Consider the following 27,776-nt stretch of genomic DNA (forward strand, 5'->3'; position numbering starts at 1 on the left):
TGAATAACAGACTAGGAGTCAACATTTATAACAGTTGATCATTTCCACTCTTTTGTCCATACTATGTTCTGTGCATAATAGCAACAATTAAAATGGTTTGATCAAAAAGGAGATAAAATACATTTCTGTGTACAATAGTTTCAGGCACTTTTAAAAGAGTGTAAAGTAGGAATGCTTTCAAAAGTAATGCCGTGAATAGTTTTTATTAATCAATAATCTTCTTTAAGAGTGCAGTAAAGCAAAACAAAAAGACATAAGTAAAATCAATATTTGGAGTCACAACCATTCGCCTTAAAAACAGCAGTTTTTTTAGGTTCACTTGCTTCATGTGGTAGGCTGTTCTGAGCCTCTTGGACCTTGCCGCAGCTCCACTGCAGACTTTGGCTGTCTTACTTGCTTCTGTCTGTTTAAGCAATCACAGATTGGCTTGATGATGTTGAGATGAGGGCTCTGTGGGGCCATACTATCTGTTGCAGGCTTCCCTGTTCCTCTCTTCACTGCAGATAGTTTTTATGATTTTGGCTATCTGTCTGGGATCATTTTCATGCTGCAGAATGAAGTTGGAACTAATCAAACTCTCCCTGATTGCATTGAATGATGAATAAAAATCTGCCTGTGCTTCTCAACAGCAAGGGGGTCTTCAATTTTATTCAACTCACAAATTCCATTTGTGGAAATGCAGCCCCAAACCTACCAGGAACCTTCATCGTGCTATGCTGTTGCCTGCAGACATTTATCAATGTACAATTCTCCAGTCCTTTGGTGGACAGACTATGTTCTATTAGAGCCAAATATTTCAAATTTTCACTTATTGGTCCAGAGCACCCCATTTTTCTACATCCCTGTCTGTGTATTTTTTTTTCCTAGGTAAGTCATTTGACTTTATTTCAACCTTCAAAGAATTGTTTTTCAGTCAAAACTGTTTCATGAGGACCACTTGTTAGAAGACTTCTCTGTACTGTAGATGGGTGTACCAGAGTCGCAGCAGTTTCTGATAGTTCTGAGCTGATAGTGTTGACATGTTCTGATTTTGTAGGAAGGTAACCTTGATGTGTTTCTCATTTGCTACACTCCGTTTCCTTGCCCGACCAATGCATTTCCAGTTCCCAACATTGTCTATTTCCTTGTGCAATATCTGCTTATCACAATATCTGCTTGGGAGAGACCTTGGTGAAATAGGATGACATCTTGTGCCTTACTGTTATTTTCACTTTTGCCATGGTTTTAATTTGTAGGTTAAACCTCCACACCTACCACAACCTCGCCTGTTTAGTATGGTCATCCTTTTCCTAGTTTTATTCACTGTATATCGCTATTTTACTTTAAGTTAATAACTTAGTTTCAGCCTATGCGTTATGGTATTGATCGTTAGCACCTGTTTGTTATATTTGCTTAATCAAGCACTGTGCTATATTTGAATAACATCTCAGTTTTTGTAACTGTGAAGTGATCTAATACTTTGTTAGTTTCTTATTTCAAGACATTTAAAAATTTTATTTTATTGCTTTACTTTTTGCAAAAGTAATGTTTGGAACAGTAAAATACATTTTTTTCTATTGACACAGTAATCCATAAGACATAACATAACCATCCAAGACAAATATTTTTGTGAACTGTCTAAAATGCCTAAGATGTACTTTTTTCTTTTGTGTTTCATGATAATTTCATTATATGTTAAAATATTTACAAGACATACCTACAGATGAAGGGCAAGAAGACTGGGAAATAGGGCTACATCGATACTACTTGGGAATACTTGCCATACATATGAAAATAATAAATATTTACAAAAAATAATTTCCTCTAATTCTTTATATGCTGTGATGTTATTACAGCTAAATGCTGAAGTTTTTACATTATAGAATTAAAGATGAACACTAAGGATTGGGAAGTAGATGTGCATCAATTGTTCCATATATACTATCCCCATGTATTCATACTCAGTATCAGTTTCACTTTATGGCTTTCCTTGAATACAACATATGCTTTGTAAATCAAAGTTCAAACACAAGAAAAGGGGATGTAAGTAAAATACAACAGGTTACAATATTAAGAATTAGCTGACATATTTTTATTGTATAGAAGATGTAAGCAGAAATAGAAAATGAAAAAATTGTATTTGTTTTGACAAGACTTGCAATCTGCATGCATAGGATGATGAAACTTATCCTAGTATGTGGTTGGAGTGACCAATGCATACACATTACTTGCAGGTTAATTTTGATTGGCACTTTGGCCTTCATTTTTGTTTTGTAAATCTGGATTTAATATATATTTGTATGTTTTATATGATTTAAGTTTTCAGAATTTTGTTGTAAGGTTCAGATTTCTCCATTCTACTCCTTTTGCTCCAAGTAAGACTATATGATTTGGACTTAGAGATTTTGGTAAATTTCTTCAGCTGCATAACAGGGGTGTAGCTGTACTTAATGCTCTGAGACTGCAAGAACAGTTTGTGTGCTGTCACTGGGAATAGGCACATGACAGCAGTAGTCATGCCTTGTCATTCTATACTGAGTTGGTCTTATATGTGGACTACAAATAAAATAAAATTGTCCCTAATGTGTGTGGGTGTGTGTGTGTGTGTGTGTGTGTGTGCGTGTGTGCCCACCCTGCCCGGAGTTTGTTTCCTGCCTTGTGCCCTGTGTTGGCTGGGATTGGCTCCAGCAGACCCCCGTGACCCTGTAGTTAGGATATAGCGGGTTGGATAATGGATGGATGGATATGCTTGTTTAGTAAAGACAACCAGTTGGTTCCTAAATGTAAAAATGTAAACTTAATCTCAAAACTGCAAGTATCAGATGCCTGATAAAGTGACTCTGCGGTGGGCTGGTGCCCTGCCCGGGGTTTGTTTCCTTCCTTGCGCCCTGTGTTGGCTGGGATTGGCTCCAGCAGACCCCTGTGACCTTGTAGTTAGGATATAGCGGGTTGGATAATGGATGGATGGATAAAGTGACTTGTTAACAAGACAAAGTTAACTGCTTCTTGTGGCATTGATGTTAATGTTAGATTCTTATTTTGGTAGGATTCATCAAAGATAGTAATTAATGCATTTAGTATGTGTGTTTGTAAAGAAAAAATAAGTATTCTGTGATCTTCATATATCATTCTTTCTATAAACCTTTCAAAATTCAACCTCAGTTAATAAAATCTCTGCCGGTTTGTTATTGCTAATAAATATTTAATTTATATTTAATAGTTTAATAAATATTTTTGTTAATATTGTATGCACTTTCATTATGAAGAAGTTGTTATGACCGTTTTATTATTTATGTTACTGAAAATCTAGCATTACAACTTATTATTATTTTTAATTTAAGTACTTGTACCTTTACTCAGTATTGGCCTATACTGTTAAATTATTTGCCATCAGAATTCATTGTTAAAAAGTGGTATTGTTGCTCTGTAACTAGAAAGCTGAGTTGACTACATGAGTAATCGCTTAATCAAACCTTAAAATTGACATTCAGTGGATTCAGAAAGTATTCAGACCCCTTCACGTTCTGCACACTTAAATTTGTTAATTATAAATTGATATGTTTTACATTTTTTCATATTCTAATCTTAATAACCCTTAATGACAAAGTGAAATCATTTTCAACAAGGTTATCAAATTTATTAAAAATGAAAAACTGAAATCTCTCTTTTTGTAGAAGTATTCTGACCCTTTGTTGTTACAGTTCATATTGTTGTCAGAATTTGATTGTACTCTTGAATTGATTGAATTGACTTGACATAGTTTGGAAACTTACATACCTGCATATATAAAGTCCAATAAGTCGTACTGCATGTCATGACAAAAACCACGCCATGAAGTCCAGGAACTTTCTTTAGACCTCTGCGATAGATAAGGCATAGAACAAGGGTATAAAACTTTCTAAAATTTTTAGTGTTTCCAAGAGCACAGTGGTCTCAACAATTGTTAAATGGAAAACATTTGGAACCCCCAGCACTCTTCCTAGAGTTGGCTGTCTGTCCAATCTGGGTAACCAGACAAGAAGGGCTTTAGTCAGGGAGGTGACTCTCACACAGCTTCAGAAGTCCTCTGGTAAGATGGGAGAACCTCCTGGAAGGATGACCATCTAAGCAATACTCTATCAATCAGTAGTTAGACGGAAGAATGAGAAAAACTGCCCAAACCTAGGTTGTGCAAAGTTGAGTAGAGACTTGTCCAAGAAGACTCAAGGTTGTAATTGCTGCCAAAAGGGCTTCTACAATGTTATTGAATTAAGGGTCTGTATAGTTATGAATAAGAATTTTCAATTTTTGATTATTTAAATAAATTTGCAAATCTTTCTGAGGAAATGTTTTCATTTTCTCAGGTTATTGAGTGTGGATTATTGGGAAGAAAACTGTAAATTTATCCCTTTAAAATTAAATCTACAATGCAATAAATTGTGCAGAAGGTAAAAGTGTTTGAATACTTTCTAAATCCCTTGTAATTATTGTATATTAGAATTTGCTGCATGTGTATTATAAACAGATGAAAATATTTTAATATCTGTACCCCTCACATATTTAGCAGAAGTAAGGAGTATTATAAGCAGAGACAGATGTTTTATAATTTTTCAGTAGTGTACAGTTTATATGTTTATTATATCTTTAAAGTGTGTAGTGCAGTTGAAACTTGTTTTAATGGGAAGCTTTTCTTGTCTTTAGGGTTACTGTCTCCAAATACCGGGCCATGAATATTGGATACTGATACTGCTTAAGAGGGCAGTGCCTACATGGCATGTTAACAACAACAGCAAATGAAATTGAAATACAGGCAGCCCCCGGGTTATGAACGAGTTCCGTTCCTGCATACTTTCGAAACCCGATTTTGTATGTAAGTCGGAACCAGCACTGAAAATGCCCATTAATGGAAATATCGGCATAAATGCATAATGCTTTATTACTTATTTTACAGAAAAACATTTCAGTCTTACTAGTAAAATGAGAATAAACTAGAATTACTGTACTGTACAAATAATTTAAACTAAAGTGAACCACAAGCATCTGTGGTATGTTGATCTTAAGCTTAAATATCCTACAGTTTTTGAACGAAGTACCTCATAGAGTTGGATAAAGACATAATGATGACATGAAAAGCTACCACTAACTGACAGTTGATCCCTCAGCAGAGATGTGCTGTCTTCCTTGAGGGATTTCTAAAAGTGTCTTTTACTGTACCAGCAGCCAAACCCACAAGTCAGCACAGCTGGGATTGTGTACTTAGGACACACTGGGTGTTACAAACAGCAGGTTCTGCTTTTCCTCATTTAAACAGACAACCTTGTACCTGTGACAGAATCTATTGTGCAGTGGTGTGTACTGCTGGTTATTCAGTGACATTTGCTATCTTGGCTAAGGGATCTTACAGCATCCCTCAGCAGTACAGCCTTTCTGCAGCTGTGCTTCTTGAGACAGCACAGCTGGAAGCATACTTAGGACACTGGGAATTACAAGTAGTGGGTTCTGCTATTCCAGTTAAATAGCCAGAGTTTATTGAGCTGCTAACCTGTGACTGTTCTTACTGCACATCTGCACATGCAGCTGGTTACATTTGTCAACACGTGTGTTCGAAAGCACAAACTGATTGAAAGTAGTAACAAAGTCCATATTGTGTAATCCTATTCCTCACTGTTAGTGAGTATTCATATATTTTTAAAATAGTTTCCTGCTTTCATAATTAATAAAATGGATGTCACTAAATCAAAATTAATTGAAGTTCAGTTGAAAAAAAGTGGGGATTTATGTGATCCTTTATTTCTTGCAGAACTGTTGAGACCCACCAGCTGAAGTATATGGCCATGCCAACTTTCATTCACAAAACACATCAATGTTAAAAAATGTTTTTCTTTTTATTTTTTTTTCCCAGTCCCATGTAACATTTCTATCTAAAAGAAGTGTTGCAATAGTTGTATAATAAAGAATCCAAAATGCCCATTCCATAAGATTATATTAATTAAACATTATACTTCATAGTTTTCCTTTTTAGTCACCAGTTTCAAAAGGAAATTATGAAAATTAAAGTAGTCCTTATTTAGGGCATTTTGGCTTTGAATATCAATATTCAACATGAATATAGATACACATAGCACACAGTATACAATGTAATATAGTACTATATTCCATTAATTAACCATATCTGCCAAAGCAAAAACGATATGATTAAAAACTGATTTTTTTTTCACAAACGGCATGTTTGAAGCATAACTGCAGTATTTTAATCTGTTTAAAAGCATTTTACCATAATGATTCAGGATGTAGATAGACCTGGGTAATATATTGAATTTTCAGAATATTTTCAGAAGCTAATATTCTGATATTCAGCACTTTTATTTGATACTCCACTACTTCATCTGAACATTAAATAAAATCTACAAAACCTCTAGCCCTTTGTTGCCTGGCGGTGGTGAGCATGATAAAAACTGAACGAGGAATAGAAGTGGAAGTGTTTAGAAAAGGTAGGGGTTATCATTGCTCCTTGCAAATTGTGTAGTTTTACCTTGTGTGATGGTTTGAGCAGCACAACATATAAAGATAAAACACATTATCACACATAAATATACAGTAATGAATATTAATCACCTACAAAAGTTTGTGTTTTCATGAAGTAAAAATGCTTGTTACTCCACTTATAGTGGAACATACTCTATGAAAATGTAAGTTTGCAGTATAGTGATCATTTACTTTTCACACAGTGGAAGAAATAATTAGTCAATGCTGCTGAAGTTTGTGATATTGTTGCAGCAATGTTATTTTTTTCAAATGTTTACAGGTATTTCATATCCACAAAAACAATTACTTGGGTGGATATTGCATCCTTGATGTTTATTTTCTTTATTTTTAACAGCATGGGGTTTCTTTTAATTTATTGAATTGTTTTACTAGAACTTTTCTATCTTCAGGTTAAATGTGTTGCTCTGGCTTTACAATGTATGTTTTTTTTTCTCTGAATGTACTATGTGCATTGCTGACTGATGCTAAAAGGTTATAATATTACTTTTAAAATGAATTAATTTCCCATTACCCACTTTCTAAAGTAATTTATATGATATCTAATTGTTGACAACATGTACACCTATATAATATTTTTATTATATGTAAAAGTGAACTGTAGTACTAGTACTAATGCCTCCACTTGGTGATAGTATTGGTTGCTGCTAATTTTGTAATTACTTTTTTTTAGCTAACCAAACCATGCCATATTTATTCAAGTAGTCTTTCACGACTGTTATAGACAGTATGTTTGCTGTTGACTCTGTCTGCAAGGCTCATAAAGTGATATCTTAATTTGAATGAACTTGAGACAGCTCATCCTTCGTTATCAGACACCCAGTATGAAACTTGTATAACTCTGGTATGGACTGAACTTAACAACTTTTAAAGAAAGGTGAATTCCAGATTCATCATACTCATGGTAAATATTGTTTATTAGATGCCAAACTAAGTAAATTATTAGCTTTTAGGCTATGCAAAATGTAATGCTTTCTCCTTTGTACACTGTATAGTACAATCTATCTACACTCAATAACCCATAATAACAAAGTGAAAAAAATCTTCTCAAAGAGATTTGCAAATTTATTATAAAAAGGAAATCAAAAACAGAAATTTCTCATTTGTATAACTATTCAAACTCTCAGTTCTGTAGTTTGTGGAAGCCCCTTTTGCAGCAATTGCAGGTTTGTGTCTTCTTGCTAAGTCTCTACAAACTCAACACACCTGTATTTGGGCGGTTTATCCTATTCTTCCAGGAAGATCCTCTCAGGCTCAGTTAGTTTGGATGAGATGTGTCTGTAAACTGCCATCTTCAGGTCTTTCACACATGTTCTGTAGAGTTTAAGTCTGGGCTTTGGCTGGGCATTTCAAGGTCAGTCAGAGATTTGTCCTGAAGCCACTCCAGTATTGTCTGAAAGGTGAACTGTCATCCCAGTGCTAGCACTCTAGAGAAGATTTTCTTCAAAGGCCTTTCTAAATTTGGATAGCCAGAAAGAGTCCTAGTGATTCTAAACATCTGTTTCATAATTACTGAGCCTGCTGTACTCCTGGGAATACCCAAAGCTTTAGACATGATTTTATATCCTTGCCTTGATCTGTGCCTAATTACAATTCGATCTATGTGGTCTACAGAGTGTTTCTTGAACTTCATAGTTTGGTTTTTGCCCTGACATGCATTGTGAATTGTGGGATGTTATATGCACTTTTGTTATTATGGGCCAATGAGTGTAAATTGATGGACAAGAATGTCAAATTTATTTATTTAAAATTAAATCTGCAACATAATAAAGGGGGTAGAAAGTCAAGGTTTTGTGAATGTGAAAAGTAAAGCAGTTTGAATGGTTTCTGAATCCACGTTGTGTGTACGTACATGCGTGTGTGTATTGTTTAGAGATGGTAAATGCAGACTCCCTACAATAACGCCCTTAATATTGGCAAGTGCTTCATTTCTTTTCCGTGCTGGTCTACTCTAGGTGTCCATGTACTTGGTGATCATTTTGGGGATTCTGGATTTCTTTTTTTCTGCAATTTCTGCTTTAAATTTTCTGTATCTTTGTCTACCTTTTTCTTTTACCCTCAGCTAAAGGCAGTTCTCAGTATATGTGCAATTTCTTTATCTTTCCCTATTTAATTTTAAATTTGGTTCTTCAGTTGCTTTTCAACATAAACCTATGTCTGTGTTGTCTGCTCATTTTTGTGATACAGGCAAGAAACCTGTCTCAATAAATTGGAATTCAGATATGACACCTTACTATCTGTTGAGCTGGGATTCAGTTTTTAAAGAAGTTAAAAATTCTTACAAAAAAACACAATCATCAGTTTATTCAATATAAATTTCTTCAAAGAATTTAAATGACACCCCCCATCCTTTTATTTTATTTAATATTTGAAGTGTTTTTTCATCTGATCATTCTCCCTTTTATCCTTTTAACATTTTTAAGGAAAAAAAAGACACAGACTATAAAAGCCATATATGTGAATTTCCCCTTGGGATTAATAAAGTATCTCTATCTATCTATCTATCTATCTATCTATCTATCTATCTATCTATCTATCTATCTATCTATCTATCTATCTATCTATCTGTCTATCTATCTGTCTGTCTGTCTGTCTGTCTGTCCTTTACAAAAAATGGGGGGGGGGGGGGTAAGCTGAGACGTTAAACTTAAAATGTGTTTATATTGATTGTGTTACCATGATAAAGTGTGTAGTACATGTCAAATTGATTTTAAGTACTAGATAACAATTCTTTGAAATACTGCTTTTTTAGCATACTTCATTTGTTTCAGACTTAAAGTCCAGCAGTCGTTATAAATATGAAAGCACTGTTTGTAGCTTAGTGTCAGAATTCAAAGGCTACATACTCATTTCAAGCCTCATTGCACAATTCCTATTTTTGCTAAGTTCTGATTTGCCTACCTTAACAGCTCATATTCATAAGTACAAGTGACCCTTATCTAATTATAATGTATATGCATCAGTCCTCCAAAGCAGCACGTATGCGCAAATTGGTAAGTTTGTGCATGAGCCATCTGCGTGACCAACAACAAGTATGCATCACATTAATGAGACAACTCATGCTATTAAAATCAACAAAATGAACACACTGCTAGCTAGCGTATGTATTGCATCTTGTTTTGGAGGGTAGCAAACGGTTTGTCAGTCATACATGATTAGGTTGAGAAGGAGAAAAAAGGCCAGGCAGCTAGCTTTTGGTGTTTTTGCATCTACTGCTGCACCAAGAGTTGTATGGGAAGGAGAAACGAGCCAGCAATGGTGGGACAGTGACTGTTGTCACAGCTGTAGCTGTCTTTCATTGTTGTTTTTGCTGCACTGTTGGTGCTGACTGATGGTGGTAGCCCTTAGTCCATGTGCCTAGGCAAAAAAAACACATGAATTCTGATCTGACCATTGTCATTCATCTCACATGACCACAAATCTGATACGTATATGATGTAGAACTACATATGAAAGTGACTCAAATCTGATTTGAAAAGATTGGATTTCTATGTCCAGTCAGCCCTGAAACATTGGATCTGTGTCACATTTAGGCAAAAAATTGGATTTGAGTCAGTTCAGCCTAATAATGTAAGGATACCCCAAGTTATGTATGGTTTGTTCCACTCGTCATCTCCCAAAATACACATTTGTCAAATCGTGTAGTAGGAACCGTTCCAGTACATTTTTTTATTTAAATCAAATGTCTGATCTTTTTTACCTTTAATGAAAATTATTCAGCATGTTTTACATAAAAATACTTTTGTAGTTGTGTATTATCAGTATAGGGGTATGACTGCAGTAAGAGTTCTAATTTTTAATATATGTTTACATATAGCATCATTTTAAATTTATGTAGTGTGGAGACAAAATTATCAGGTTGTTTTTACAGTGTGTACTTCAATTTAATTTGCAACTCGGGTCTACAGTGACTTTACCAAGAAATGTCATTAATGTTTCTCAGATCCATACAAAAAAATAATGTAACCATATAACCTTTTTAGGAATGGAGATCACATCTACTTCTGTAGTATCTTTACAGGAATTAAAATGAAACCTGACATGTGTGCTGCAGTGATAGTTTTACACTTTTAAAATATAACCTTTTCAAATGTACTGTATATTTTGTTTAAAATCAGTCTGTGTAATACACTTGATGAATGTATTTGCACACATTTTATATGTACATACTGTATATGTCTGTATATATGCCTGCAATGCCATAACAAGTACAAATGCTGCTCGTTGCTATTTCTATTTAGTTTGGTCGTTCATCCTAAGTCTATAAGGCGTTTCCATCAAATACTCTAGTATTCCTACCATATATCAAAGATTGTTAGGTTAATTGGTGATTTTGTATTGGTTAAGTGTGTGTAAGTTTGGAATTGTGTGTGAGTAAATGTGGTACCTTGTTCATAGTTGATTCCTTCTTTGTGCTTAATGATGCCTTTGCTCACAACACTGAGCGTACCTGAATTGGGCTTAAGTAATGTTATCTTGATCCTATTATACTCAGCTACTGCAGACTGCTCTGGTGGTTGCCAGAGATTAGGGTAAAATCTGCAAAAAAAAAACATACTGCAAATGCAGTAAAATTTTAGTCTTCACATTTCTGCAATAAAAACTGAACTAGCTTTGGTTTCCTATCCATGAAAATATATATATACAACAGAAGAGATAAGACACACTGCTACTCTAACTTAACTTAAGCAATCTCTAGTTATTACCAAGACTGTGAACATGGAAATTGGTCAGCAACCCCCAGATCCCCATATTCTTAATATAGTTTCCACAAGATGTCATAAAGAACATAGTCCTAAGCCTTCTCCAGATTTTTTGAGCACATGTGAGACAGAACTGACAAACCAATATGACCAATATGAACCCTTGTGATAATACAAATAGTTGGCCCGCATTTTCAGAGTCAGGGCAAACTCTGTTGGCTTCTTTTATATGAGAAGTTAAATATTTTTCCTTGAGTCTCCATTCTTGTACCACAGAATACATTTTCCATAGAGGCTAAAAAGTGTAAGAATACATAATTTTGTCTCCCTTTTTACAAATGATAATGACATGTGCTGTCTTATAGAACTGTCCTTGACTTCACTACAGAAATTTAGAGGAGTGAGTTAATCAATGCATCTCCACAGTGTTCAGTGCTTGTTGCATGCAGATTTTATAGACTATTATGACTGTGTCACTATGGGACTTTTATGAACATTATGAAGACCTTACTCATAAAAATAGACACTGTTCAAAGTAATGCTTCCATCACTGCACTGCTTTTTACAAGGAGGTTACAACCACTGGGTTTATGACTTCCTCAAAATGTTCCTTCCATATCATGATGATAATCCTCAGTTAAAGTCAGTATTAGATCAATCTAGGTAAAGTCCAGCCTGCCCTTCCTGTGTAATCCTGTGGTTTGCCAGATTGTTTTAGGTGACTGCCAGGGCTCGTTCTTCTTTGTCTCTCTTGTTTCTGCCTCTTTTCAGTGAACCCCCTTATAAATGTTTGCCCCTACCACAAGTGCATACATAGTATATCTGTGCAGTATATATAGATTTATACAGTATTATAATTTAGTTTTCAGTTAGTAATTTTTGGAGAGTGTTACTAGGTTTTATATATTGTAATGTGATATATTTAGCTCCCAGCTCACTGTGAGGTTTTATTTTGTAACAGTTGATTTCAAAATTACCATTTGTGTGACCTGCCTTACATTTACTATGACGTAACATGTATGTCTTTTTTTAAAATAGGAGAAAGATCAACGAAGTTTAGATATTAACACTGCCAAATGTATGCTGGGTCTTCTTTTAGGAAAGACATGGCCACTATTTCCTGTATTCAATCAATTTCTAGAGGTAATGATTTTATGTTTTTAGGGATGCCATCTTGTAAAATATATTTCAGAGCTGAATTTTGCATTTTTAATTGCTGCATATGGTTTTATTAAATTTTATTTTATTTTATGAATGGTCTAGTTATAGATAATTAATGGAAAAGTGAGAGTATTGCTACTGTATATAGCCCCGCAGTATATAATCAGAGTAATGACTTTAGTAACTTCCTTTATACCAGTATATGCAGGTACATTAATTTATTTTCAAAACAGTACACTTTTAGTAATGATTCACAAGAAATAATATGCATTGAAGAGTCAGAATGGCTTAGAATGTGGGGGCAAATGGAAAACCAGTGAAAGACATTTTTTTTCATCAGTGTTGTTTATTTCCAATTAAATGAAAGTGCTAGAAATGTAAATTACGTTCACAATATTTTAGGCAATGTCTAATGCTGTAGATTGCTAGAACATTTGCTCTATTTCTGAAAAGTAGGCATTGGTTTTATGTTCTTGAATCTAAGAAGCAGATAGTAAAAACTAAACTGTGGTCTAGTTTGAAGGGCAGGCAGACTGTGTTTGTTGGCAAGACTACTGGTGCCTGCTGGTTTGAGTTTGAAAAGAAGAGATAAATGGTTCTTTTTAATTTTTGCATTGCATGTATTTCCTTAGTTATTATCCATATGTTTACAGAAGTATAGCAAAAATGCATTTGAGGACACCAATAAAAAAACCAGCAAATTTAATAAATTAAAAAATAGGAAATAATTCTTTAATCAGAGGATAGTTTGATTTAGAACAAAACACCTGGGGCCTCATGTATAAACGGTGCGTACGCACAGAAATGTTGTGTACGAACGTGTCCATGCTCAGATCGCGATGTATAAAGCCTAAACTTGGCGTAAAGCCATGCACATTTCCACGGTACCTCTAACCTTGGCGTACGCAATTTCTCCGCTCGTTTTGCAGATTGGCGGCACCCAGCGTCAAAGCAGTGCTACTGTTCCTGTGTGGTCACCCTTTCTTTCTTAGACTCACATTCCTGAAGCGGCTTTATAAATACACTGAAACTAAGTGCATATTGTTTATTAGTGTAATGCATCTGATTGTAATTAACCTGTAGCAATATAATGGTCCAGGGAATAGCCATAGTATTCCAAATATCATAACTGCTTTAGCGTTGTTATGCTCACTGCATCTTCTTCTTCTATCAGCTGCTCCCATTAAGGGTTGCCACAGCGGATCATCTTTTTCCATATTACTCTCACTGCACCACTCGGGAGTATTTATATCACTGTATCTGAGTGGGGAATCACAGCAGCAGCTGATCGGAAAGAGAATTATCAGTATACAGTTTCAAGCACACACTACCTCAACCACGGCAAAACGCGTCAAAGCCATTCCTGTATGGACCTTGCGTTTCAGAAACAGTTTCATCCCAAGAACTATAAATGCACTCAATCAGTCCATCAAGTGCTCCTTGTAGAACTGTTTGTACTTATAAGTACAATTACCAGTACCCCACTGTAAACTTGCACTACAGTTAAAATATTGCACAACCTGCGCCACTTTATAAAGCGCATATGATGACTATATCATTTTTAAGATGAAATGCAGCAAAATATGTTGCGTATAATATACAGATAAAACTTTAACTTTATTTAAATAATCTGTATTTTTAATAATTAAACATGTGAGGACACGGTGCCGCAGCGCTAGCTAGTTCACAGATAGCTCCTGCCTTGCGCTGTATTATTGCTGGTGCTGACGCGACACTGGAAGGATAGATGGATAGAATAATTAAACATGTACTACGAAGATATTTCAATGTTCCTTAAAAGTTTTGAAGAATCGGCGTTCTAAGCTTACAGATGGCTTAACGTCAATTACAGAGCTGATTGTGTGGCAATTGGGTATTTGGAGAAAGAAAAGTAAGGACAGGAATTGGAGGTTAGTACATTTGAAAGAGACAGTACTTCTGTAATAAATTATTTCATCAAAGGTCGCACATGGCGCAGCAAGCCTCTTGCATGAGATATGAACAATCACTGCGCCACCGTGTTCCCATGTTTAATAACATGCTTTCATTACTATCATCATATCACGTATACATCTCAGTATTTTAATTATTCAGAGAGCTGTAATGTCACGAATGCAATGGATTCTGTGTCCTGTCGGAGAAAGAGAAAGAACGGAAGCACATAGTGATTCACACACACAGAGCACATAGAAGATCAAATACAGAACAAAGCATTTAACGTGCTACTTGAGAAACTAGTAAAATAAACGATTTTAAGATGAAGTTTATGATGTTCTACTTTAATGACAAAATAAACTACGTGATTAAAGTGGAAATTTCGAGATTAAAGTTGATATTTCGTGCTTTTTTCCCCACTGTGTGCCTATTTTTTTTGTCTGTACCCTAATAAGCTTTCATATGACACTCAGACGGCGGGCTATGAGTCACCTTTGCACGCCGACTTTGATATGTGACTTCTTTTTTATTTCGGGCACTGTGTGACTTTGTGAACTTGAACTTTCGAGTTTCTCCGACACTCAGTCACTTGATCAACTTCCTTTTGTTGATTATACCACTGTTTAAACCAACAAATAGTACGTTTTTCCTTTGCCTCCACTTGGTATTCGCTGAAATTCTTATATTTTCTCCCGTGCTTTACCCAATGTCTTTTCACAGAAGGCTATTTATATCGATTTGCATATTCAAAGAGGCGTAATTCTGGGAGGAGTTGGGGCGGGACAGAAGGCACGTACACGTGTGTTACTTTTCACGCTGATCGGGATTTATGTAGTGGAAGAACGTGAAAGTTTGCATGCACACAGATTCCTGCATCTGGATTTTTCTGTGCGTATGCACATTCCCGCTTTTGTGCTTACGCCATGTTATAGTGTGAGTTCTACGCACGGCGTTATACATGAGGCCCCTGGTCTTATAGTTGAAGTAGATACTATATCAACTTTTAAAAACTGACTTTGAAGTAGATACTATATTAAATTTTAAAAAGTGATTGTCAGATAATGGAACTATTAGCTAGACAAATGAGCTAGATGGAATAAATTGTATCATCTTTTTGTTGAGGTTTCTGTCATGTTTCTGTATGACACGACAAACTCTTTTTGCTTTCATAAAGAGATGAAACAAGAATACTTACTGTACTAGCATATGTTTAATCGTGGTTATATTTATGTAGAAGCAAAAGTGACAGATAAATGAGCTGAAGTATAAGAAGATCAAAAGATGACATCCTCCCCATTGCTTCATTTGGCTATATTGCTTCATTCTGCTGTGATGCATTATAGCTCCCAGGAATGCAATCCTCAACATGAAGATATTTAAGTTAATTGGCACAGTGAGCCTTTTCCTGCTTTGTAGAAAAATGTTGCCCGCATAGGGTGCAGGTCCCTGAAACCCTGGAAGTGGATTAAGTGGGTTCAGTAATTAGATTTATAGTGTATTCTAAGTATTCTTCAATTTACAGCCATCATATTTTTAATTGACTGTAATAGTTTTTCATATACATAATTGCAGGAATTAATAAACCTCTAGCCAGCCTCAATTGCACTGCACCATTAGCCATAGGATGGTTCAATTATTATGTATTTTTTGTGTACCTACTTTCTTTGTTAGTGTAAGTAAGCATTTGCTTAATGCCCTTTCTTATTTAATTAGGATTTAAAGCAATCATTTTATTTGGGCAATCAACAAGGAAAATATTTAAGAACATTTTTTGTTTTTTATTTTAAGTTCTTACTGGCCAATTATTAAAGGCAATTCCTTTACACACTAAATAAAAACAATATGAATAATACATGCTGCGGTGGGCTGGCACCCTGCCTGGGGTTTGTTTCCTGCCTTGCGCCCTGTGTTGGTTGGGATTGGCTCCAGCAGACCCCCGTGACCCTGTAGTTAGAGGATATAGCGGGTTGGATAATGGATGGATGGATAATACATGGAATTATCAGCAGCCATTTCTATTATATTCAGTAATTCCAACAAACCTTTTTCTTGGACTTTTTTTTTTTTTTAAAACCATCATCAAACAATTGTATTTCTCAACTGAATAAGAGTCTGACCTAGCAGTAATGGTACTACATTTAAGAGTACTAAAATCGGGAGAATTGTTGGCCAATTTAGAGACAGAGATGTTATCTGCAATATATGGCAGTAACCTGTAGACTCTGTTATATTTACTTCTGATATTCTTTATTTAAATGGAAATGCTGTAACGCTGCATCCATTTTTCAGTTAATCACTATATGCCTAACTTCAAAAGTAGTCATCACTTCTATTTTCCATTTAACTCCGTGCATTCAAAAATCATTCAAACAAGTGTTTATTTAAATTGGGTCTATCATCTTCCTCTTGCATTTCAGTATATGCTGTTTTAAGGAAAATTACACAGCCAGTTTATATTATATAAAACTAGGCTGTACCCCCTACTCGCTTTGATTGCCCACCCCACAATCCCCACCCTTGGGGGCGCTTTTCACGCTAGCCACTTTGCATCTCTGCCGCTCGCATTGTGAAGGGGGGGAGGGGGGCTGAACGCACGCTAAGGAGATGCGGACGGATCAGCTGCTGGCTTGCTGCTAGCTCCAACTGAGCTGCGTGATCTGCATGTCGCGCTGCGCATCAATCTTGTAAAAGCCTGTACAGTAGTTGCTGCCGTGCTGCGTGGTCTGCATGTTGCACTGTGCGTGACGATCATTTAAAAGCCTGTATAACAGCTGCTGCTGCTGCCGCGCTTCATGATCTGTATGTCACGCTGCGCATCGATCATTTAAAAGCCTGTACAACTGCTGCTGCCATGCTGTGTGATCTGCATGTCATGCTGCGTGACGATCATTTAAAAGCCTGTACAGCAGCTGTCCTTTAAGCCAGCTGCTGCTTGTGCCGTGCTGCGTGATCTGCATGCCGTGCTGCACGTTGATCATTTAAAAGCCTGTACAGCAGCTATCCTTTTGTCTCACTTGCTTATGTCGCGGGACATTAAATTGTCTCCGAGAAATTGTTTGTATTAAGGGCATGACGTGCAAGAAGTCTTCCGGGACTTCAAAGTGTCTCTCCGAGATGATCATGTCTCGACCCAAGATTTTTTTTATATAATAGATAGATATAATTAAAAACTTATATTGACAATTATCTTTTAATGCAGTTAGATTAAATAAAAGGTGACTTAGGCAAACAGAAATGAATTAACCTGCTAATTAAATAAGTATTGTACCAAAGACCTTGTGTGGCATTGTGGCAACCCAGAATAGTAACTTCCTGCATCAAATAATGTGATGTAAACTGGTTTTATGGCAGACATACTTTAGTTTTGTAGAGTTTAAAAAATTTTGAAGATAACGTTCAAGAAATTATAGGACTGAACATGCATGTATAGCAGAAACAAGGTTTAAAATATGTGTTAGTATTATAACACATTAAATTCAGTAATTCACTAGCCTATAATTCTGCATTTTTATTTGCTGCTAGTATATTAGTAAATGGCATATTAAAACAGCAGAGATTTTTCTTTTCATTTGGAGTATTTTCATTGTGGTTTCTTCCTAGTTCATTATTGGATAGTGTCCTTTGCTTATTTAGTTTAGCGTGCAGTATTTTCTGTTTAATACTATAGTTCAGTTAAGTCAATTATTGCATTTGTTCTCACACAATGCCCTAGTGAAGTTTTTTCTTCTCAGAAATGTGGTTTCTGTGGTTGAGCCTGTGCACTTTAAAACAGAAGCCTATATGTTCAGGCCTAGTCACTGTTTCACTGTTTATCCAAGGACAAGTCTCTTAACTTTCCCATGCTTATGTTTTTAAAAATCTATAAGTAAGTAATACAAGGTATATCATGTTCTTGCAAAGTGATTTTTTAATCTTTTGATGTGTTTATTCTCCTTAGCAATCAAAATACAAAGTAATAAACAAGGACCAATGGTGCAATGTGTTGGAATTTAGTAGAACAATAAGCCTTGATCTTAGTAACTATGATGAAGATGGTGCATGTAAGTATTACTCTTATTACACTGGCAATTTATGAGCAATTACTGAAATGGCAGAAACTTAAGTTTATAGTATTTAGATTTTTCAATATTATAAATACAATGTAAGTTTATAACGTGAAAAAGTTTAAACAAATCAATGTTTCTGTGATCTACAGATCAGTTGTGTTTTCCGAAGTGTTATTATTGGTGGAATTTTATGATGCCTTTTTATGTACCTTCCAAATCCTTTCTGACTTTCTTATCTTTATTGTATTGCTGTAAACATCTTAGCTTATATTATGTTTCATGTTAATTATAACTATATTGCTCAAAAAAATTAAAGGAAAACTTCTGGGATATTGATCTGGTCAGTTAAGTAGCAGAGGGGGTTGTTAATCAGTTTCAGCTGCTTTGATGTTAATGAAACTAACAACAGGTGCACTAGTGGGGCAACAATGAGATGACCCTAAAAACAGGAATGGTTTAACAGGTGGAGGCCACTGATATTTTTCCCTCCTCATCTTTTCTGACTGTTTTTTCACTAGTTTTGCATTTGGCTACGGTCAGTGTCACTACTGGTAGCATCAGGTGATACCTGGACCCTACAGAGGTTGCACAAGTAGACCAACTTCTCCAGGATGGCACATCAATACGTGCCATTGCCAGAAGGTTTGCTGTGTCTCCCAGCACAGTCTCAAGTGCATGGAGGAGATTCCAGGAGACAGGCAGTTACTCTAGGAGTGCTGGACAGGGCCATAGAAGGTCCTTGACCCATCAGCAGGACCGGTATCTGCTCGTTTGGGCAAGGAGGAACAGGATGAGCACTGCCAGAGCCCTACAAAATGACCTCCAGCAGGCCACAGGTGTGAATGTCTCTGACCAAACATTCAGAAACAGACTTCATGAGGGTGGCCTGAAGGCCTGATGTCCTCTAGTGGGCCCTGTGCTCACTGCCTACCACCGTCGAGATCGATTGGCATTTGCCATAGAATACCAGAATTGTCAGGCCCACCACTGGCGCCCTTTGCTTTTCACAGATGAGAGCAGGTTCACCCTGAGCACATGTGACAGACATGAAAGGGTCTAGAGAAGCTGTGGAGAACATTATGCTGCCTGTAACAGAGTTCAGCACGACCGGTTTGGTGGTGGGTCTGTGATGGTCTGGGGAGGCATATCCATGGAGGGACACACAGACCTCTACAGGCTAGACAATGGCACCTTGACTGCCATTAGGTATTGGGATGAAATCCTTGGACCCATTGTCAGACCCTATGCTGGTGCACAACAATGCCGGCCTCATGTGGCGAGAGTATGCAGGCAGTTCCTGGAGGATGAAGGAATTGATACTATTGTCTGGTGCCTCACGCTCACCTGACCTAAATCCAATAGAACATCTATGGGATATTATATTTCGCTCCATCTGACGCCGCCAGGTTGCACCTCAGACTGTCCAGGAGCTCAGTGATGCCCTGGTCCAGATCTGGGAGGAGATCCCCCAGGACACCATCTGTCGTCTCATTAGGAGCATGCCTCGACGTTGCCAATGTATGTGTACAAGTATGTGGGGGCCATACAAACAGTAATACTAAGTACGATTTTGAGCTGCTACAATGAAATTTCAGCAAAATGGACTAGCCTGCCGCATCATTATTTCACTTTGATTTTCGGGATTCTTTGAATTCAACCCTCTGTAGGGTGGTAATTTTCATTTCCATCAAACGATGTGCCATGCTTTCATTCCTAATACATTACCCAGTCCATATCAGTATAGATATCAAGCATGATTTTTCCCAGTGAGATCTGATGTGTTTTCAAAGTGTTCCTTTAATTTTTTGAGAAGTTTAGTATAAACAAAACAGACAGCCTTTTTCCAGTTATTTAAAAGCTGTAGCACAAATGCAGCACATTTCATTTATGTTCTCTATTACAGTTTGAAGGTAAATTAGCTATTCCTTTCTCTTTTCCTATCAACATAGAAAAAGTATTCTGTGCAATATTATGCCTGCCACCAGCTTTATGATGCTTTATTTTTATGCCTTTTAACTAAATTATCTGTTCTTTTAAAATGAATCACTTCTTTTAATGTTTCTATTTTGTGGATTATCAACATTTTTATATCTTAATTGTATTACTTATTTGGTGATTCCTGTCTTGGATCCTTGAAACTTGATTACCTCTAAGAGTACAGGCTAATGGCTATGGCCTTAAACTTTAAATCTTCTTCACCTTTTGTTTAAAATATGTGTGTTGCCAGTAGTTGTTTTTCTTTCTCAGACTTTGCCATCTTTAGTTTTCCCATCTTGCAACTGATTAAGTTGTTGAATACCATATTTTTGATTGTCCACATTTCCTAAACTTATTTTAAGCTTTTGGGTTGGGCACTCTGATATTAGTATACCCACGACAAGTGTGCTCTCTGTCTCTTATCTGTTTAAAAATCTTTGCTCACCCATTTATTTGTCATGTCATTTTTGAAGATTCTAATAGTCTGTAGATCTTATATCTGGCATGGGGTTAGTGCTTTGAGTAGAACAAACAAGAAAAATTTATTTCACACAAATGTTTGGTCTCAATTACCTTTTTATACTACTAAAAGCCCCTGGGGTAGGCTCTGACTAACAGAATTAACACTGAAATTAAGAATTAACTGAAAAAGAAATGACCCAATTTTATCCAAAATTAACTTCATAATATTTTTGGTTTTATTATAGTGAACACATTTATAGTTTTAAAGATTTTTAGCTCTTCACATTTTTACTATATATTGGTTATTATTGAGGTGGCACAAGTGGTACCCTTCAGCACTTTGCAGCCCTGTTCTACTCCACCCTCTGTCTGTGAAGCTTGTATGTTCTGCTCATGTTTATGTAGATTTACTTGGGGCTGTGGATACCACCCAGTAGGAAAACATGGTTTGCATTTCAATATAAACTACCATGTATAACTGTGTTTGTCTGTGAAAACATGCTGTGATGCAGTGGCATTCTATTATAAGTTGCTTTCTGAATCACATAGGCTCCAGGCTCCTGCACCTCTGGATTTAAAAAACTGGATTCAGAGAATGGGTGGATATGTATTTGTTTCTTCCTTTACTTAAATAGTGTTGCTGTAGTGTACCTCCCAATTAGCTAGACACAACTTAAAGGAGAAAGCTTATCAGCATTTGTTTCATTGAAACATTTTGTGACAGTCTTAGAATGTGACATTTACTTTAAATCTCAGCAGTTAATCTTTAGAGTGCCATTGTGAAATGGAAGCAAGAAATACAAGGTGTCTCAAAATGTATATAAAATAAATTAACTTAATTTTCTTAGCCTTCTTCTTTTGTACAGGATCATGGGGAGCCAGAGACCATCCCTGTCGCATAATATTTTAATTCAAACTAAAATGGTCATTGCAATAAAATACTGTAGTTCAAGGTGTTTGCTTACTCTAATTCAGGTGGGGTTCTCACAGTCAGCCCTATAGGGCTTCAGTGGTTGCAGGTTGTTCCTCCATCCCAATTGCACAGGAAGAGAGAGGAGGTAAACAAAACTATACTACACTCGCTACATGCTAGGGATACAAATTTAATATTATTCCATCCATCCATTTTAAATCCTATTTATCCATTAATAGCTTGTGGAAGCTAGAGCATATTGGAACAGCACTGCATACAAGATGACAACCAACTCTAAATGTAAGGGACCGTACAACATAAGGCACACTCATGTACACTACACACATTCATATATAAAGGGTCAAAACTGAATGTTTTTGGAATGTAGAAAGAAAGACCCACATAGACAGTTGTTACATTTTGTGACTGTTGCTCATAATTTATGTTTTTCTCAGTATTAGGTCTAGGAGTCACTTATTTTATTTTATGATACATTCATTTTTGTCATTGTTACATGTTAAGTTAAGGATACAAAAAATGAATAAAATACTGCAAATTTGAGACCTTGAAGTTTTGTGAAGCTTGAAAGCAAGGTCTGACACACTGCAGATATCAATCTTTACTTATGTTTTGTTGTTTATGTACCCTTTGTTTCTGCCTTCAGACTTTAGTATACTGCCTTGTAGCACTGCAGGCCAAAGTATCAACTGTTAAGATGTGGCTGTGAACTTCCTTTTAAACTTTCCTGGCATGAACATTATCTTTCACTACTGATGCACATTCTGCTTGTTTTTACCCTCAAGGTCAAAAGTATTTTTTTTTTTTGCCAAACTACTGCACAGTTGTGTAAATTCCCACTGACCAAATTCAACAGATGTTGGTTTAATATAAGTTAATTTAGGTTTGTTAAAGTGATTATGACTTTTGAGCTAGTTTTTTTCTCTCTTCAGAAAAACTAGTGAATAGTTGATTGGTAACAGACTTTCATTATGATTTTTAATTTGTAGCCAGTAACCACAGAGGTGCATCTTCAACAGATATACTGGATTTATTTCTCATGTTGTAGAAGGGTAATCTTTACCTGCTCTTTTAGCTGAATTTTTAAACTTTCTGATCCAGGGCTTTGTTGAATTTTCTAGTCTCCTGAAATATTAGTGGTGTCTTGGAGACTTATTTATATGGGTTATTACTTCAAATAATATTCTTGTTTTGTTTACTTTGCTTTTAGGGCCAGTCTTGCTGGATGAATTTGTGGAATGGTATAAAGAGCGACAGATGTCCTAGCACTTAAAATGTGGTAGAGCCAGCATAATCATTATCACATTTGTCCACCGTTTAATTATTGATTAATGTTTGTATTTACGTGCATGCTGCTTTCAGCACGATTTTCCAGAGACGGGAAAGCTCTGTGTTCACTGCGCAGCCAGCCAAATGCTTAGTGTGGCATTGCTCATTGAAGGCTGTTCAGCATTTTGAAATGACACTAAAGTTGGTTGGAACTTCCGACGTTCACACTGTGATGTGTATATTGCTGTCTGTATTTTGTAGACGTGTATAAAGAAGCTTCATGTGCACAAAGAGATTTTTGGTTAAAGACATTTTTTGAATTGCTGCTTTTATGTCTATACAGTACATAATTGTGTTACATTATTTTTTTAGAAACATTGAAAAAGGAAAAAACCTACCCTGTACAGCATTTTTCATTATTAATATTATTTGTGGCTCATTTTTATTAATAGAAATTCATCAAATGGAATTGGTCATAATCTAAAAATAAAACCGTAAATGTCTAAAGTCTACTGATATTTTGGAACTTGCAGATTTTTTTTAGTAATGTAATATTATTTTTTCTTTTACAGAGATGAAATAACTATTTCAGTTTCTTAGGCAGTGAATATGCATCCTTTAATGTAATGTTTATGTCAACTTAGTATTTCTATAATATTCTGAAATGATCCGTGCTACATTAAAGGTTATTGTAAATGAAAGTCAATCTCACATTGAAGCTAATCATTTTGATTTTATTGAAGATTCTTGTAAATATTTGCCCTTGGAAGAAATTGTAAGAATGTGATTTCAGGACCTGTGTGACCAACCATTCAGGGCCCTAGGTGCTCAATGTTGAGGCATCACATGGTGAATTGAAGTTTTTAATTGATATCTAAAAATTACTTTATAATTTAGGTAATGAAAATGTACTTTATTTGTAGTTAACTTTATGAAGTGTGGCCTCATGAATTGCAGCTGTAGTTTTTTTTGTAGGCCATTCACAGAGAGACAGAATACTGCCAAAATATGGTGTCAGTTTAATGCTCCACATGAATTCCCTGTAAATCCTGAATAACAATTTGATAGTTAGATTACTCAAAAATGACATCAGTTTTCATGATGGGATATTAAAAAAAAAAGACATGGTGTGAAGCGATACAGCCATTTTTATATAAATTGCCAGAAAACAGTGGAACAGTGGCTTCACTGGGGAGAAGAGTGACTGCAACAGGCTCTTGTCTGTTAACACAGTTGCACTCCATCTCTTTCAGATCAACTTTCTCCATCTTTAATATGAAATATTCAGTTAGGGGCTAACAAGCCAAAAATTGTATGAACTTTCAGCTTTTGAGATAGTCATTTAGGTCCTGGAATCACTGTCCTCACTAGTTGCCTTTCAAGCACAATTTAAGAAATTTTAATGTTGTCTGATGCTGTCAGTTTTAGAAAGCAGGAACAATTAATGCTGAAAATATAGTCATTAAATCAGGCGACCAAAATTCTTGTAAGCATTCTGGCTTAAGAATAGTTTCTTTGTATTTTTGTATAGTATTTAGTTTCTGACATTCAGTACTTTAGTTTTTTACATATGTTGTTAAATTAGTGCTTTACATAGTTTGGAGGTTAATTAAAATTTGGGATATTAAAGTTTATTATAACTATCCAAATCTGCATGTGAGTGTAGAAGAATAGACTCTTAAGTAAGCTGGAGTTATGAAGAATTGGTGAAACACCAAAACATGTCAACAGGTCATCCAGTTATATAAAGTGTGTTGTAGTGCATGACACATTTTTATTTTATTATTATTTTGATTATTAGTTTCAGTGTTTTATTTATGTGATGTACAGGAATATTCTTTGTAACAGATATGAGATGATCGTGTGGTCATTTCTACATCAATAACTTAGTTTAAAACACATCAAATGTACATAATATAGTGCATTACAAAGTCTTTTTCATTGATTATTTGTAAATATAGTTGTTCAAAATTTTTGTTACATTTAGATTGTTTTTTGACCATCCTTCTAAAATGACAACATTACTAAAGGGCTGACAGAACATGAAATGGTATTTTGATAGGAGGAAATTATATTTTGATAAATGTGAACCATGTTTTGAAAACGTTTTTAATTAGGCTGTGTTCTATTCTTTTAATGCCTTACCCACAACTGCTGCTAGAATATTAGCAAGGAGCAACCCCTCATAGTCTGTAGAGGGTAGAGGAGAACACAAACTCTTTGAAAGGGAGTGCCAATGAAAACCTGTTGGAACCCCTGCCTTATCCAGACACCAAAGATCAAGTAGTTGTCTTTCATTATATCCCATTATTGTGTGCCAAAAATAGAATAGTCAGTATAGTAACCACAAATCCATTATATGTTGAAATGACTTAATCTTTTGCTGCTTACTTTGATTTGTGAGAATTAATATAAATAATTTATTGTGAAATTTTATTTTTCCCTAACATGATTACTTTTATTGGTTTCTTTCAAGGAAAGAACACTTTCCAGGCCGCTTGATGTTTCTAGAGCTATTTGACTATGCACAAGAAAAAGAAGACATTATTCAAGCAATTTGGATGTAAAATAAGATTTTAGTTGCCAAATAAATGCAATCTTTATTTCTTCCCCATTGTAAAAAGTTAATTGCATTTTAACACTGGTTAAAGTAAGTTACAATCAAAAAACATCCTGATTATAGACCCTGACTTATTTGAAAAATTAATTAAACAGCCATCCATCCCTCCATTTTCTAAACCTTCTAAATTCATGTTTAAACTCACAGGTAGCAACACTGGGCTGCAAGCTTCAGCCATCCCTTTGTAGGAAGTGCCAGACTGTCGCAGGACATAAACATACACAGCCACATCATGTTGATTTAGATTTATCCCTCCCAGACAAAAAGGAGAACATCTACACAGATGGTTGCTGGGCCAGCCTCCTACAGCACCCTGTTTGCATTGATAGTATTGCTTTTTAATAAAAAAAAAAAAAAAACTCTTTAACAAACCAAGTCCAGGAGTAAAAATACTGTTTTCAATCATGCTAGTTATTTGCAAGGATGTCATTACACTGTGGCTAAACCAAAGTGTTTTGTTTATTTATTGTTTATTTATGCCTTGATGCACTTGGCGTAAATGGATCAAAGTGTTTTGGTCCTACTCGTTTTCCATCCATCCATCCATTATCCAACCCACTATATCCTAACTACAGGGTCACGGGGGTCTGCTGGAGCCAATCCCAGCCAACACAGGGTGCAAGGCAGGAAACAAACCCTGGGCAGGGCGCCAACCCACTGCAGGGCACACACCCACACACACACACTAGGGACAATTTAGAATCGCCAGTGCACCTAACCTGCATGTCTTTGGACTTTGGGAGGAAACCCACGCATACACGGGGAGAACATGCAAACTCCACGCAGGGTGGACCCGGGAAGTGAACCTGGGTCTCCTAACTGCGAGGCAGCAGCACTACCCACTGCGCCACCGTGCCACCCACTCGTTTTCCAGTGATATTGTAATATATTTTAATAGTGTCTGTCAATACATGTAATGAAATGGCCTTTAAAGAATCAAGGTTGGAAAACGTTAAAGTTCCCAAACAATTACACCTTAAAAATAATGTGTGATATTTTCAAATCTGCCTTAACCTCTTTAATCAACTTTTTTTTTGGAAACCTCGTTTTGATGAATTTCTGGACATTCCATGACATTAAATACAAGAAAGTTGTCATCTGTGTTTGCTTCTATAATGCACTGTACAGTTCCCTGGTGATGGCTTTCCATTAGAAGCTGTGAAGGAACACTGAAGCAGGGGCCGCTTATCAGCTTGGTGTGCCAGGCTTCTATTCTGGGGTATTTGTTGACATGTGCCATTGGAGTCTACTGCTTTCTGAAAGAAGACCAAACCATCTTAAAGAATCAGTTATTGGGTCTAATAAATGGAAGACCCTTGCATGTTTTAAAAATAAATGTTAATTTGTAAGTTTTTTTTTTTTTGTCATGGTCTGACTTTGCATTTTTTGATTTCATTACTTCTGTAGCCATCTTCTGTTTCCGTAAACATCTGAGCCTATGGATAATGTTAACAGTGGTGCTTGCAAGTGTTCATATTTTGTATTGAGGTCATGGGTGCACCACTTTAAATGTTATGTCTTCCATGTTAGGAGTGTAATATACATAACTGTAAAATGTGTACAGTATAATATGCTTTTTAAGTGTATTTTATGTTTATGGTTTTCTTTTTTTAATACGCAGATAGCTATTGTCAAATTAAAGTAATTCCTGAATTTGCATGTTTGTAAGTCTGTTTCTTTAGCATTGATGTATTAAGAGTGCCCTTTCTTTCATATATCATATTTTTAGTAATACCATTCCAAGATGCTTTACAAGTACCAAAGAATGACATTATTGTTGAATATATTATTTTTCACAGCTAGAAGACTGGCAAACCATGTAACCTGGAGTCAATTGGTGAACCTCTTTTAAAGTTTGAATTAACACTGAATAAAAAAAAATATGCTAGGGCCATATGCCATTTAAAGGTTTTTTAGAACCCGTCACTAAATAGGGAAGATGAGGATTAGGGCTTATCTCTTTATTTATTTGTTTGTTTGTTGTCTAATTCTTGAATTTCTGAATCCATTTAGTGAATCTGCTCAATACAGCTAAAGTCACAGACAGCAAAGGCCTATCCATGCAACATTGTGAGCAGCACTGGACAAGGCATTAGGCCGACAAATTAATTTTCAATACTCTAGTCACTCCGTTCACATTCACTGTTACAAAAACTGAAATTAGATAACTA

At 35.8% G+C, this 27,776-nt stretch overlaps 1 protein-coding gene across 5 annotated transcripts in view; it reads left to right on the plus strand.

Moving 5' to 3' along the window:
- dcun1d4 (DCN1, defective in cullin neddylation 1, domain containing 4 (S. cerevisiae)) overlaps positions 1-27,262 on the plus strand; it is a 69,663-nt gene extending 42,401 nt beyond the window's left edge. For 3 of the 5 annotated variants that reach the window (XM_028802208.2, XM_051927659.1, XM_028802209.2), the window contains 3 exons: positions 12,243-12,347; positions 18,238-18,340; positions 22,927-27,262. In XM_028802208.2, the coding sequence (XP_028658041.1) occupies positions 12,243-12,347; positions 18,238-18,340; positions 22,927-22,982 (264 nt within the window). In that variant the 3' untranslated portion in view covers positions 22,983-27,262. Of the gene's footprint in view, positions 1-4,659; positions 4,829-12,242; positions 12,348-18,237; positions 18,341-22,926 lie in introns of those variants that run through there. The other 2 variants (XR_003716284.2, XR_003716285.2) reach the window with 2 other exon arrangements.
- The last annotated feature ends 514 nt before the right edge of the window (positions 27,263-27,776 follow it).

Source organism: Erpetoichthys calabaricus, chromosome 5, assembly GCF_900747795.2.
Source record: "Erpetoichthys calabaricus chromosome 5, fErpCal1.3, whole genome shotgun sequence".
NCBI classification, from domain to species: Eukaryota; Metazoa; Chordata; class Cladistia; order Polypteriformes; family Polypteridae; genus Erpetoichthys; species Erpetoichthys calabaricus.